The sequence below is a fragment of the Bidens hawaiensis genome, unplaced genomic scaffold, assembly GCF_021521415.1.
Source record: "Bidens hawaiensis isolate Kalapana, Puna unplaced genomic scaffold, B.hawaiensis_p1.1 tig00003857_1, whole genome shotgun sequence".
Taxonomy (NCBI): domain Eukaryota; kingdom Viridiplantae; phylum Streptophyta; class Magnoliopsida; order Asterales; family Asteraceae; genus Bidens; species Bidens hawaiensis.
Window position 1 is genome coordinate 1,623,189 of NW_027491222.1, and position 15,551 is coordinate 1,638,739.

Sequence of the window (15,551 nt, forward strand, 5' to 3'; positions counted from 1 at the left end):
TTCAACCATTTCGTCGAACACCTCCGGTGCATCATCAAAAACCAAGTTCAGAAACGAACACAATTGTCGGAATTGTAGCCAAGATATTAAATTGACATAGGCAATCCCTTATCTTTTAAAGCCGTGAGATGTGTGACGGGCAGCATGGTGGAGACGGTGGTGTAGGTGTCGGAGGTAGAAGAAGAAGAAGATATAATTATACATTTTTTTATTTATTATATAAAAAATGTGTTGTGGGTCATTAACCTGTTATCACAGGTAACGTCACATTTTTGTTTAAAAGTATCAAGTGCACGGACTTTAACATGCAAAAATAAGTAGAAGGACTTTTGTGAGAAAATTAAGAAAGTTGGTTGGTTTTTTTTATGACATTTCCCCATATTTCAAATACCAATGACTCCAAACCAAACACACATCTATATAGAAAAGATAATAAATGTTCGGGTCTTTTTTGGGTTTCAAGTTTCGGGTCGGCCCATTTAACATTCGGGTTGGTTGGGTTCAGGTTATTCGTGCTTGGGTTTTTCGGGTATTCTTGGATGGCTTCGGGTCAAGTTCAGTATTCGGGTATAAAACTTCTACATTGGCTCAAATTTCACAAAGATAATCAACATCTCCAAACATAATATTTATGTTACTAACAACATATTACAACCTTATAACAGGATCATTCAACATAACTAACATAACCGAAAAACATCAAACCAACGTTACCTATTATTATAGCTCGGGATCTGCCCGCTTTTACTCATAAGTTCCAACATCGCCACCGCCTTCATCTTCCCTCGTTTCGTCCCATTTCGTGATATCTCCGACACATGCTCATACACCCCGTACTGAAGCGCCACCACGAGGTTATTATTATTATTTGCACAAAGTTTTAAAAGGACCGAAGCCGCACATTCCTTATTCTTAGGGGTCCCCTCGCGCATAAACCTAACTAATGTTTCAATAAAACTAAGCTGTCCAAGCTCTTTTTTCCCATCAGGATGTTCAGCTAGTAACAATAATATTGAAAGTGCCTCATCAACCATATCTAACCCTTTGTTTTCCAAAATGTTTAGCAAATGTTTAATCGCGCCCGCTTCGATAGCTTTGGTTTTATTCGTTTGTAAAACGGTTAAGTGAAACAAGGCAGTGGCCGCGTCTTTTCTACCTCTAATCGTGCCATCGGCTAATAATGCAACCAATGGTGGGATCCCGTTTAATGAACCGATTAACGTTTTGTTTTCGTCGAGCACTGATAAACTAAACAATGCGGCTGCCGAGTTTTCTTTGGCACCAGTCGTCCCGTGTTGTAATATTTCTATTATAGCGGGGATGGGTCCGTGGTCAGTTACTTGCTTTTTTATATTTTCGTCGATAGAAAGGTTTAAAAGTGCGGTGACCGCGTGTTCTTGGATTTTGAAATCTGGGTATGATAGAAGGTGGACAAGTGGTGGAATGCCGCCTTTTTCGGCTATTAAGACGCGGTTTTCGGGGGATTCGCGTGAGATCGTGCGAATTTTCGTGACGGCTTTTCGTTGTACCTCTAGTTCACTTGAAGATAGGTTTTGAATTAAGATGATTACTTTCTCACTGTGTGCTTTTTTAGGGGGGTGAGATGGGTCTTTTTTGGGGATTTGGTAGTTGTTGTCTAGGCACCATTGTTGTATTAACTTGTGTAACGCGACGTTTGGGGCTAACGCGGTGTGGGTTAATGGGAATCCGGTTTTTGGGCAGGTTCGACGGTCGGAGTCTAGCCATTGCTGTATGCTTGCTCTCTCATATGTCTGTATTCAAAGATGAAATTTTAATATTTAGACAAAAATTGGTTACAAAGTTTTAACTAAGGTGCATTGGTTTATCATGTCAACAATAGAGTCTGAAGTATTAAACGCATCACAAATAAGATTTTAAAAAGAGAAAAAAAAAAGATTTTTTTTACCTGTCCGGTTCACAGGTTTAACCAGTTCGACCCATAACCGGGCGGGTTATATGTCCGGTCCAGTTCTGAAAACAGTGTTTGAAAGTTAAAAGGAGTACAAATGCATATGAACTTACCTGCCCAGTGGCAACAATAACAGGATCCCTCATTATCTCCAGCGTGATCGGGCACAAGAACTCAAACGGGATAGCGATTGAAGTGCATTTTTGCAGCGATCTATTAACCGCTCTATTGCAAGGAACCGGATCATCAAGAACATTAACCTGTTCGATTCCCGCAAATCTTTTAAACCTATCAAGAAGATCTATAATGTTTTGAGTTCCTTGTGCATTCTGTCCTCTTCTTTCTTTCACAAGTCTCCTTATTGCAACTGTTTCAATCCTCAAATCCTCAAGAGTGTTTAATGACAATCTGTTTGCTAGCTTTTCAATGCTCTCGCATTCAGCGATCCGGTCACTGTCAAATGACAATACTGCCCTAATGTCCGAGGTTAGTTCCATGTCTTGATCGTCTATTCGTTGTTTGGCTCGCTTCAGTTGCATGCACATTAGCTCTAGCTGCAATAATTGGAAATTGTGTCATATATATGATCCTGAACATGAACACGACACGAGTTTTTACAGGTTGACATAGACACAACTAGAGGTGTAAACAAGAAGAGCCGAGCCTAAGCTCTATTAGGCTCGAGGTAGACTCGTTTAACTTCCAAGAGCTTTAGGTTGAGCTTGGCTCATTTCGAGTTCTAAAGCTCGAGCTAGGCTTGTTTATTATTTATTAACTAAGTTATATACATTATAGTTAAAGTTAATTTTTAAATATTTTAATTTTAGTTTTATATATAGCATAAAAATATGTATTATTCATATTTTTTATCAAAATTTTATAAATAAAAATAAGTATTATATAAATATATACTTAATATATTAAAAAACATTGTAGAAATAATATGCTCATTTAGGCTCGCAAGCTAGCTAGAGCTCGATAAGTGAAGCTCGGGCTAGGGATTGTTTATTAAACAGCCTTACTTTTAGGCTTGAGATAGGTTCAGTTCAAGCTTACGGTGAGCCGATCTCGAGTTACTTACGAATGGCTTGGCATGTTTACACTATAGACACCATCCTTTGACAAACTTTTATTTTATGTTATTTTTGGCGTATCAATAATTTAAAATAACAAATTTATAAAAAAAAACTATACAAGTACATGCAAAATAATTACTTTTAAACTATTTCTCTTTTAAAAAATAAATTCTAGGACAAAGTATCCAATGTGTTTTAAGTTATGACATATGACACATTTTAGAAAATAAATGTAAAATTAAACGGCTCGGTCAACCCAAACAAGACATGTTTAGGTAAACGTGTTCGTGGTTTTGACCATCTAGAGTTTAGACTAAACGCAATCCCAATTTCGGAAATATTATTTTAGGCATAAATTACCTGTTCTCTAACTTCTTCGGAAATTCCAATTTCGTCGTATGGAAATCCATTCATTGCCTGACTCAGTTTATCATAAACAGCATTGAATCTGGTTATCATTGCATCAGCCTCCAATACCTAAGTTAAAGGCACAAACAAAGAACATGTTCTTACAAATGTGTTCGTGGACGTGAATGTTTACGCCAGTTTATGTTCGTTGGTTCATGCTTGTTCATTAAAGGATTTTAATACTATAAATGTCTTTTCTAATCTTATCAAACAGAATTAAGCAAATTTATTAACCATAAAACAAAATATATATATATATATATATATATATGAGTATTATTTGATTAGTTTATATGTAAAACTAACACATGAATATGAATGTTAAAACACCAACACAAACTTGGTAACATGACCAAATCGTTGACATTGATCATTCTCGGTTAGCCAAAAATCAAATAGAACATTGTTTTGTGTTCATTTTACCAATTTTGACCGAACTTTGACTTAAATTTGCTCAATCTTGACTGAAAGTTAGGGATGACAATTGGTCAGGTTTGGGTCGGGTTTAGGTATTCCCAAACCCATATCCACCCGGTTGTTAAAGTCCGTCCCAAACTTGTCTGGTTTTAATCAAGTAATTACCCATCGGGTTTTGATAAAATACTCATCGGGTATACTTGACTCAAAACCCGTTCGGTTTATACTGGGTTTTGACAAAATATAACTATTGACAAAATATAACTAATCGATTACAAAAATGGTTACCATAAAGATAAAATATCTCAAATAATTAACATAAACTAGTTTCGACATATAATATATTTGAATATAGCATATATATAATATAATAAGCTATATCGGGTACATCGGGTAAATGGGTCTATGTTATCGGGTAATCGGGCCGGATAATCGGGTATATTAGAAATCCAAAACCCGTCCCAAACCAGCTAAAAATTTCAAAACTAATCTCAAACCCGTCCCAAATCCTAATGGGTCGGGTATTACCCATCCCATTTATGTCGGGTTTCGGGTTTCATTGCCATCCCTACTGAAAGTTGATCACTTTTAAAAAAACCCATTTTCACCCATTTCGACCGAAATTTGACCCCTTTTTCACTGATTTTAGGGGTTGATTAGGTGAAATCGAATCGGTTATCTGTTTTCCGATTAATCCACGCCTAACTGCGATTTTTACATTGTTGATTCTCGGTTAGCTGGATTAAATAAAGCATTGTTCTGTGTTCATTTGTGTCCGTTAGGTGTTTACAAACAAGTTCATTTCCTTAATGAACGAACACAGACAAAAGTTTTTTTCGTTTGTTAAGTTGATTTACCAAATAGATTTTGCTTCCAGCTTGACAAGTTTTCAACAGTTTCTTCGACAAAATGAACGATTTCTTCAATTTACGCAGACACGAGATACAAATCTCTGGAATATGAGCATCGAGATCACGGAGCTCTTCCAACAACGGCAGCCAATGCCTCAACCGTCTACCGAGGGTCTGGCTTTCTTTCCTCTGCGTTCCACGAAACTCTCCCATCGAATTCGCAACGTCTATGATCCCGATCAGTTCTTCGGCCAAATCTCTAACGACTCTGGCATTCGATAACACGTTCTCTTCGTCCATAGGTAAATCAATGATTCAGGTTCTGTCAGCATCCAACAAAAATCCTCATGATTTGAAACGAAACCCGGGTTTGATGTTTGATTTGGAGGTTGATATTGGTATAAGATTGAGATTGATGAATAGAGGAAAACCATTGCTGGAAGGAAGTTGTATGGATTAATTTGGGAATAAGATTATATGAATCAAACATTAATTTGTGGTGACTTCAATTATTATTATATTATATATTTTAAAAGTTCGTTACATTTACATATGTGTGTAACTAATCTATAGGAATGAATATAATGAAGTGTTTAAACTATTTAAAATCATGACATTTACTGCCCGGATAACGGGTCGGGTTAGGTGGATTTGGGTTCGAATAAAAAATAGTTTTGGTCAAGACTGGTCGATTAAAAAAGTGTTTTGGATCAGGTCGTGACAGGGTTTGAGTCATAATGGGTTGGTTTAAATAATTGGAATAAAAAATAACAACTAAAGAAAATTCAAATAACGGGTCAGAAGGGGTTGGTTACGCGTGAACCATCACCGCGTTACGAATGTATAGCACATCCGGTGCCGAGTGCCCTCGATCCAACGTTACGCGACCCATAATAACTCGTTTGAATAATAACACCAATTTATTATGACTGGTTTGAAAAATAACACATATCCATTCTGACCTGTTTCATTGGAAAATCTTATATCAATCAACCCGCTATAACTCGTTATGTTGTAAGGCCCCGTTCCCGGTAGCCCTACTTTAGCGTCAGATTTACTCATAACACAGTTCTACAAATCAGAGTTTATTAAAACTTTCGCGGAATATAAAACTTTAACCGTTTATTACAAAACAATTAATCTTTTCTTTAAAACTATAACATAAAATATCATATTTAAAACATCGTTTCTTCCATCTTCAGATGCCAGCCGTTCAATCCATGCCATGTGCCGTCCTCATGCTAACTCTATAATCAGCTCACCTGCGTGCATACTAAAAGTCAGCTACGCTGAGTGAGTTCTAGTTAATCAATCAACTTACCATACAACCATTACATGTAATTATATACGTGTCTGAAGACACATAGTCCACTGTCCGACCTGATCACCTTACCGCTTAACCACTTAACTGTCCCCTACGCCTTAGCCACTTGTTTACGGAAGCACATAGAGGCTTACCCTCTCATGCACTCACGTTAAGCCACTTAATAACGAAGGCACGTATAGGCTTGCCCTATCACGCACTCACGTCATGCCACTTTAATAACGAGGGCACGCGTAGGCTTACCCTACCACGCACTTCACGTTATGCCACTTTAATAACAAGGGCACGCATAGGCTTACCCTACTATGCACTATCGTCATGCCACTAACACCCTTACTAGACCCTTGCAACTTCTATCACACTCGACCTCTACTCATCTACAGCACGCTTTCTAACATTTCATCATTTACATAATAAGCAAATCATAGCATTCATACACACAAACAACCACTTGGCAATCACTATCCTTGGAGATACGTGCAATATCCGAAGATCGTTCACGCACCGACAAGCATTATATAATAGCTAACCTATATATCATCTATAGCATACACTTACCACTTAAGGTAAGTGTATTCACGCTTCACGTCGAGTATGCACACAGCCCCGAAAACATAACAAGGAAATGGGGCTAGAAACTCACCTGGATCCTGTCTCTTTCTCCGCTTATAGTTAATCCCTTCTTTAACTGAGCTCTGCTAACTGTATAATAGTTACACGTATCAAATACTCGTTTGGTCTACTCTAGAGGTCTAGTATTAGCTTACTTAGCATTTTATGGTTTTCCCTTTATTTTAACATTCATGTATTTTATCTCCTTAGGTCTTTACGATGCATGCTATCTAGTGTATACACGTATATGTATACATTTACAAGTCGCCAGGTATCCGGGTCTCAATATAAGCGAACTTAGATATATAAGCGAACCTAGATATAAGCGAACTTAGATATAAGCGAACTTAGACTTTAAGCGAACTTATATATTGAGCGAACTTATACATAAGCGAACTTATATATTGAGCGAACTTATATATGGCGAAGTTGCAGCAGGCGAACTTGATCAGCGAACTTAGATGAGGCGAACTTAACAACTCGCGAACTTGGATATTAAGGCGAAGTTACAGCAAGCAGCTACGGGTCCTTTCTCAACCCCCATAATCATCTTCGTTTTAATGTGTAACTCCCTGATATGATTTTAACCTACCCCTTGAATATTCCCATGATCGATTTCGGGTAAAACTCGGCCTAGAAAAGTATAAAGTTGGGACCTTTAAGCTAAAAACGTTCAATACTAGATCTAAGGTTTATTTTAAGCGAGCCATACATAGCCATGAGTTCGTTAAGTCCATTTTAATCTTCAAGTTTGCAACTTTACGATTTTTCTAGACCCGATCTATCATCCTACCAATTTTCATGTAAATCCGTTCATGAAAAGTAAACCTTTTCAACAAAAACGTACATTTGAGGTTTTTGTTTGAAATCACTCGAGATGCTCAAAACCATATCAAACGAACTCTGATTTGAGTGATTCAAGCGGCCACGGAACCGTCTCTTCCCGATCTACAAATCCATCAGCTCAACTTTGCCGGAAACCGCCGCTACAGTCGCCGGAATAGTGAAATAGTGACCGGAAATCCTCATTTTGAGCTGCTACGGTTTTTCTGATAAAAATCGTACTTCCCGACCTCTGATCGAAGATCTCATCGTGGGAAGCTTCATTTATATACCGTGAACACTCAGTTAAAATTTGTGACCGATCCGACGGCTAGATCTCCGGGAATCTTTGTTTCATTGTGGGTGGTTTTCTCAAAAACGGGAATTGAGTTAAGTGTGTGTTTTGATGGTGGAGGCTATGGTGTAGAGATGTATGAAAATGGAAAGGATTAGGGTTTTAAGGGGTATTTATACTCCCTTAAGCTCATGGACCTAAGACCCATCTTTCCTTTTTGGTCCATAATTAACTCCATCTAATTAGCCTACTTATCCTTTCATCATTATTATTTTATTAATTCTCTACTAAGTCAAGTAAACTTTTCCATCATAAATAAATAATATATTAAATATTATTTTTAGAAATTTCGGGATGTTACATATGTGAAAAACAGCCACCTAATATCAACCCATTTTTGGACCGTTGTTGGGTCCACCCAATTAAGAAGAGGAAAATAGTTCAGTGTGACAGTTTGAAACTTTTTAATCCAAAACTTTTAGTTTATGTCAGTTTTTTAAAAAGTAATAAATTTGGTTTATGAACATGCTACACATTTCAAAAGAAAAGAAAAACGAATTAAAGGTAAATTGTAATTCCAAGTTTTGAATCGTGAACTGATCAAACGATCCGTATAAAGCTCAAACTGGTCGAACTTTGTCGAGGTATGAGTTGTTGCGAATTACTGAGTCGACTTATGGCTATTGCGTGGAGCGACTTGGGATACAAGAAACAGGTTATCTTGGCGTGCAAGTAACCGGGTTACTTATGGATAATCATTTTATCGAAAAATCTATTTTAGGTTTAGATGGAGATAATTATCGTGTTTATTTTTTGTGTCCTAAATATATTCTAACGTGTTTAGGTTAGTCAATATATACCATGTTTAGGGTATGAGACAAGTTGTATCAGTTTTACAGTTAGATTTCTTGATCAATAAAGTTTGGGTGTTAGCCAAATATTGTTTCTTTGTTCTTGTTCATAACGAACCTCTGATTACCAGATGAGTTTCACGACAAAGGTTCAACATGATATGTTAGGTCGTTAACTCGTTTTGAAACCGACAAGATTGACTTTTTGAATGTCTCCCACTAATGAGAACTTCAAATGGTTTACCTCTTAATCGTGATGATTTGGTGATGGGATGGTCTCTACCGGCAACCCAAACTATAGTTTGCTCTGACATCTAGTTATACCAGATACCCACGTATATGTTACTGGAGCTTGCGGGGCTAAAAAACCCAAGAGCAAAAGATTCTCCATTAGAGACCAAAATATCCCCATCTTTAACGGGCCAAGTTAGTGTGATGGTGTCTATACACGTGCGAAAACAAGATTAGCACAAATATGAGGATCACTTTCATGAATTTTTAAAACATATGTTCAGTGTTTTGACGTTCCTAAACTACAGACGTGTTTTGGCTTTATAATTGACACAATTTTTTATATTTGAGACCCGACCCATAAAGCCTCGTCACTAGTTAAGACAACAATTTTTTTTAACCGCATTTTGACTTTGTGCTAAGCCATTAGGCCTACCAATCACCAATATATGAGTTCAAGCCCTAAGACAGAGTTTAAACCGTCCATTATTAATTAGTTTGACGCTTTAAAGATTTGAACCCATGACTAGTCCATGAGGAAACCCTTAAGGGAAAATCCCTGGTCACTAGAGACCAGTGATGACATATAGATATAACAATGGACAAAAAACAGTATACAGTTATGGTGAGGAGTAAACTATGCATTGAAGTAAATAGTGCTCTAGGTTTTACTTCTCTCTTTTCCATAATGTAAATGCAAATGCCTCTTGAAAAGTGAGAGAAATAAATAGAAATACACAACAGAACACTTACAAACTAGTAACTATTTTTATTGACTCCTCCCAAAGGTGGTACATGCTAACAGTAACATTAGTTTCCTGCTCTCAAGTTCTAGAATCGGTATATCATGAAACGAAAATTGGATAACTCCCAAAATTTTAGGGCATGTTTGGGGGAGCTTTTCTTTTTTGCTTTTTGCTTTTTGGAGGGGCAAAATGCCCCTCCAAAAGCACCTAAAAGCTTCAATTTGGTGCTTTTAGTTGCTTTTGGAGAGGCATTTTGGACATTTTGCCCCTCTAAAAAGCAAAAAAGAAAAGCTCTCCCAAACACCCACTTAATTATAATATGTAATTATCTAGGGTCAAATGTTAGACACAATCATATTACAATACAATCCGAATTGTAATTATTTAAGACTCTAACCGATCGACTTGTTTTGAGTTCCCATCTAATTTTGCTACCTCCTTGTGGCTTATTCGAATTTAGCCGACAACATTGATCACCTCTAATTTCTCAATTGAACTAAGAAGGTCTTCAACTCCAAGAAAGTTCCTGCATTTCCTTAAACTTGATACTCACGAGAGCTTTTGTTAAGATGTCGGCATGTTCCTTTATTTCTTTCAACACATTCCCGAATAAAGGGTTCTTCACAAGTGAAATTGCTGACGTATTGTCCACCATTTGCAATTGCTTAGACTATGGAAGACATGGTTCTTCATAAGCACCGGGCCGTCTCGTGGATAAGCTAAACGAGACAATGGCTTTAGGCCTCCAGATTTATAGGGCCTCCATTTTAAATAAGAGTTACGTATTATGAGATTTTGAAAGTATAGTTCTTTTAGAATTAGTAACTCAATGATGAGCCACAAGCTAACGATGATTGCTTCATATTTATTATATATAATTCATATTCTATAATTCATGTATACTCTCAAGCGCTATACGCATAAAGAAAAGAATATAAAAAGGCCTCTACATTTTAGTTAGTTTTAGGCCTCCGAGGATGTTGAGATGGCCCTGCATAAGCACTCAATAATCAAGACTAGAAATTGCACAAGACAACGATTTATGATAAAACTATATATATAATGACTCGTTCTTGCTTTTATTTATAGCTTCAGATACAATAAAAAACTGAATACAAAAGGGCCTATATTAAATCTATATTAGCTTAAAGAACACGAAATGAAAAGATTGTAAACAAAAAGTTGAAAGCAATCATGAACTTACTAAAACACAAACTAACTCGACTCGTTAAAACAAGACCCATGAACTCAGGTCCATGACACAACTTTAACCCATCAAGATTAACATACAAGTTCTAACCCATTACAATCATATTGTTCAAACTATTGGAAAAGTTACTAACAAACAACTTTATTCAAGACGTTCAGCATACGTGACATACTATATGTTTTACATGCCATGTTTATGGCTTAAGAAATTAATTATAACATGGTAAAAAATTATCGGGCATGGAGGATGGTAATGGTGTCTTCATTGACAGAGCCAACAACACCACTTGCTGACGTTGATGGTAAGTCCCTATCATAATTCAATTGTCTAAAGATGAATGCTGGTTGATTTGGAGTAGGAAGCATTGTTTCATGATTACTCAACATATAAGCTACGCCTGTCATTATAGGTCGATCACTAGCCAATTCTTGAACACATAATATTGCGACATGGATGCATAAAAGAACTTCACGAGCATCAAATGAATCTCCTAAAGATGAGTCGACTACCTTCAAAGCTTTATCTTGTTTCCACAAACCCAAACCTAACAACGATGTTGATTGTGATAAAATTTGTAAGGTGGGTTGAAAAATCAACAAAGAAATATGTGATCAAAATGAGTCATGTACTTACATGCCCAATCAAATTAAGTGATTTCTCCTTATAGTAGCTGTTATTTTTCCTACCACTGATTATATCCATAACTAAAACTCCAAAGCTAAAAACATCAGATTTGACTGAAAAAAGACCTTCCATTGCATACTCCGGAGACATATAGCCACTAAAAGCATATTATGTCATTGTTAGATAAATGAAACAAATTAATTAAAGTTGATTTATTGAATGAAGAGCTACACATACTAAGTTCCAACAACTTTACGTGTTTTAGCTTCTTCGTCATCCCCTCCAAATATTTTCGCTAATCCAAAATCAGAAATTTTAGGGTTAAAATCTGTATCCAGCAAAACATTGCTTGCTTTTAAATCCTTGTGGATAATCCTTAGCCTAGAGTCGTGATGAAGATATAACAGTCCACGCATAATCCCTTGAATGACTTGGAACCGTTTCTTCCAATCTAAAAGAGATGCTCTTTCTGGGTCTAGGACCGAACCATTTCATTAAAATATTTCAGAGTTTTAAAAAGTTATTTCGAAATTGAAATAGTTGAAGTTTAATTAAGAACCTAATCGTAAGTTAGAGAACAAACCGAATATAAAAGAATCCAATCCTTTGTTTGGTAAGTATTCGTACACTAACATCTTTTCTTCCTTATGGAAACAATAACCCAAAAGGCGGACTAGGTTTCTATGTTGTAGTTTAGCTATCAACAATACTTCGTTTTTAAATTCTTGCATCCCTTGACCTGAACTTTGCGATAATCTTTTGATAGCAATTTCTTGCCCATTTAGTAGCTTTTCCTAAGTAAATCATTTTTTATTAGTTAACAACATTTATATTTAACCAAAAAGGCCATGATAATTATCAAGATTGAAAATACACTACCTTATATACAGAGCCAAATCCACCCTCTCCAAGCTTGTTTAAAGGAGAAAAATTATACGTTGCTACAACTATTGTGCTCAAATCAAACACATCTAAATCAACATTTTTTCCAATATCCTTCTCCATGTAAGACCCTTTCTAAGGATTTCAAGTTATTATTGAAATCAAACCCAATTTCTCCTTCGTTTCGGTTGGCTGCATCAACCCATCAAGACGTAGTGAAAACTTAGTATATTCATGCATATATGTGAGTTTCATTCTTTTTCTTGGAACATAAGTCCAAACAAATAACAATGAAACTGTATTGACCCACTAAACAACCCAAGCCAAATTCAAATCCCACAAAAAAAATGTCTAAGTTTTTGTATACTATGGTTTCATCCCAATTTACACATTTTTTTACAACCTAAAGTAGCATTCAAGTACTTCGGATTATGACCAATCTGATTTGTGCTTACCATTTAAAATTGGTTTAAACCAATTAATAAGAACTATTTGAGCAGAATGTGATCAAACTTAAGAATAATGTTCATACTACATAATCTTCATAGGTTTTCATAATTTATCAACATAAATTTAACAATGTTAAAGTCCCATTGGCCTTGAACCCTTACAAAGATAAAATAAATAAATTTTGACATACCATTTTTCTTTCTTATATAACAGTAAGCGGAGATGCACAAGACAAACCCTGCTGCAACCATTAGCATCCCAAATAACAGATATCGGTCTTTATTCGATTTACTTGGCCTCTTTGATGAATACTTAGCTGTAATTTAATATCACGAAAGATTATGCCAACTGATATGAGCTTATTTTACTTCCATATAATATCGTCATACATTATGATGCGATTGCATATCTTTTACTACACCTCTTTATTTCAAAATAACCCTTGGAAATATTTTACGTCACGAAGTTCTTGTCACTTGGTCGATACTGCTTTCATGGTAGTTATACTAGAAATATCAAAGATGACATGAACTCATGACAAGGCAACTACAAATCTACGTGGAATGGTCGGCTAACGATGTGAATTGGTAGGCCGAATTTAGCTTACGGTTGCACGTGTTTCTTTTTTATTGGTCAAAAGCAAGTACCGAGAATAATTTTTGTGACTTTCGAAGGAACCAACTATGTCTTAGTTGCCTTAGCCTATTAGCCTGACGTGGCTAGCTTTGATTAGCCTTGAAAGGAAATGACTAGAAAGAAGGGGGCTAATTTTCAATGACTACTTTTAGAAAGGGATCATGCTATAGCAGTCTAGCTACACCACCCCATTTGATTTAACACAATCAAACGTACGATCACAAAACACTTAGACAACCTTTACATTCAAAAAAAAGTTAAACTTTGTAAAATATTGGTCCAAATAGTCATTTGAACAATATTGTTCAAACTATAAAAATTGGTCAGAACAACCGTTTTGCGCAATATCCAGATGAGCGTTCTGACTATAGACATTCAAACTTTGATATTTTTTTGTTCAAAACGGACGTCCAACCTCTATCCGGATGTCTGTTTGAAACGTTGTGACATTAGATGTTAGACATAGTGCATATACCTACCCCTTTGAAAATTTTGTGGTCAAAGTTGACTCCTTTGGTATCTTTCCCGGAAACATTGATTTGTCACCAAACAAAATTTATAAATACATTGATGGCATACCTAATTCGTTGGCATCAACCCGAATATAAAATGACTGGCCCCCATCTGTAAATGTCCTTATATCGTTCATGTCCCCATACCATGTAATACAACCTCCGCCCTCAGACGCTTTACTAATATCACCACTTGCATACCCCTTGCACGTGCAATTCCTCAAGCACAACTCCTTACACGCTTCTAACCCCAAACTCATGTTCACATGTGCCATCGATGTGTCAGGTACCTTAACCTTGGCCAACTCAACGAACCCGTCTCCGGCCTTGCATATCTGCGTGCCAACCTTTCTCATACATCCTTTTGAACTGTCACCTATGCGCCAGTCTTGTGGTGAATGTGGCTCGTATCCAGGTAGGCAGTCACACTCAAAAGTGGGTGCTATATTCGGATCACAAATGCCAAAAGGGCCGCAATGGTTATAGATGTCACACTGGTCTTTTGGTGCCGACCAGAACCCAATCCACTTACGATCTGCCTCGTTCCAAATTAACCTCTCTATGGTTCCAGATTCGGTAACGACAAATCTTGTAAAAATGGACGAGTTGCTCATATGGAAAAACAATACCACCTCATCATCATTGTTTATGTAAGTAGGGTGAATGATAGGATCATTCACCATCAGTGGTATGCCACTTAATCCACGACCCGTCCATGAGCCGCCACGCCAAATTCTTGTCATACCTTTAACCAGAAACATTTGAGTTGACCCAAGAAACTCCAATTTCCATGAACAATCCCCCACACCAGGATTCACAGTAGACTTCCAAGACGAAATCACCCTATTCAAACCGGTTTTCCTATCTAAACCGAGCTTCATACCAGGAAGATATGTATTAGAAGGATAATCAAGGCTTTGCCATAAATAAACCTCTTTGTCTGTGACTTGAAACAACACCAAATTTCCCGTATCCAACAACTTAGCTGAAAAATCATGATCATTCCCCACTCCGGAAACGTTGGTTGACCAAAACACAAAACTTTGATCTTTTTCTCGAAGGACGAGTTTCCCAGTTGGATCAATGGATAGGATACCAGATGAGTTGGTGATAAGGTTGTCTTTGTTGGCAACCCAAACTACAGTTTGCTCCGGAATCTTGTGGTACCAAATACCCACGTATCTGTCGCTGGAGTTTGCGAGGCTAAAAAATCCAAGAGCAAAAGTTTCTCCGGTAGAGACCAAAATATCGCCATCTTTAACTGGTCGAGTGAGTGTGATTGTGTCAATACAAGCGCAAAACCTGAAGCCTAGCAAGATTAACAGAGATACTAGAATTCCGCTTTCTTGAAACATTGATTCTGGTAACTGTTTCTCACTTTTGTGTCTTTCTAATAATGGTTTGTGTATGTCATAAATATAGCTTTCATTTAAAACCTGATGTCCATAGGTTGATCATAAATATAGCTTTCAAATACCCTGGCCCAAATTAAATCACCCAACCAGTCCAAAACACATGCATTTAATACATAAAACCAAAAGTTCTCAAAATGAAGGATATTCAACATACTTAAAAATGAACTGCAATTTCAGTATGTGAATTGTGGCACAAAATGTTGTGCCGTTGGCGTTTCTTAATGAACCCACCCTTACATTATCCAAACACATTGTAGAA

The 15,551-nt window shown here is 36.7% G+C and overlaps 1 protein-coding gene and 1 pseudogene across 2 annotated transcripts; both read right to left on the bottom strand.

Annotated features, from left to right (window-relative positions):
* Window positions 1-546: 546 nt before the first annotated feature.
* On the bottom strand, window positions 547-5,015 carry LOC143624523 (U-box domain-containing protein 15-like). The gene is made up of 4 exons (XM_077095143.1): window positions 4,689-5,015; window positions 3,367-3,483; window positions 2,044-2,484; window positions 547-1,772 (listed from the first exon to the last, which is right to left on the bottom strand). Exons 1-4 carry the CDS (start codon window positions 4,980-4,982, stop codon window positions 711-713), a joined length of 1,914 nt encoding a protein of 637 aa, XP_076951258.1. The 5' UTR covers window positions 4,983-5,015; the 3' UTR covers window positions 547-710.
* A 5,830-nt stretch (window positions 5,016-10,845) lies between these two features.
* LOC143624535 (G-type lectin S-receptor-like serine/threonine-protein kinase RKS1) lies at window positions 10,846-15,269 on the bottom strand (annotated as a pseudogene). Its single transcript, XR_013152134.1, has 7 exons — window positions 13,945-15,269; window positions 12,920-13,045; window positions 12,277-12,471; window positions 11,981-12,191; window positions 11,635-11,872; window positions 11,403-11,554; window positions 10,846-11,317 (listed from the first exon to the last, which is right to left on the bottom strand). The product of XR_013152134.1 is annotated as a G-type lectin S-receptor-like serine/threonine-protein kinase RKS1 (transcript).
* Between the last annotated feature and the right edge of the window lie 282 nt (window positions 15,270-15,551).

Bases quoted from the DNA above. Each gene is read 5' to 3' on its own strand.
- LOC143624523 (XM_077095143.1), bottom strand. From the start codon at position 4,982: ATGGACGAAGAGAACGTGTTATCGAATGCCAGAGTCGTTAGAGATTTG. The intron at 2,485-3,366 runs GTAATTTATGCC...CAATTATTGCAG, and splicing joins CCGAAGAAGTTAGAGAACAG to CTAGAGCTAATGTGCATGCA. The intron at 1,773-2,043 runs GTAAGTTCATAT...CTTTGAATACAG, and splicing joins TTATTGTTGCCACTGGGCAG to ACATATGAGAGAGCAAGCAT.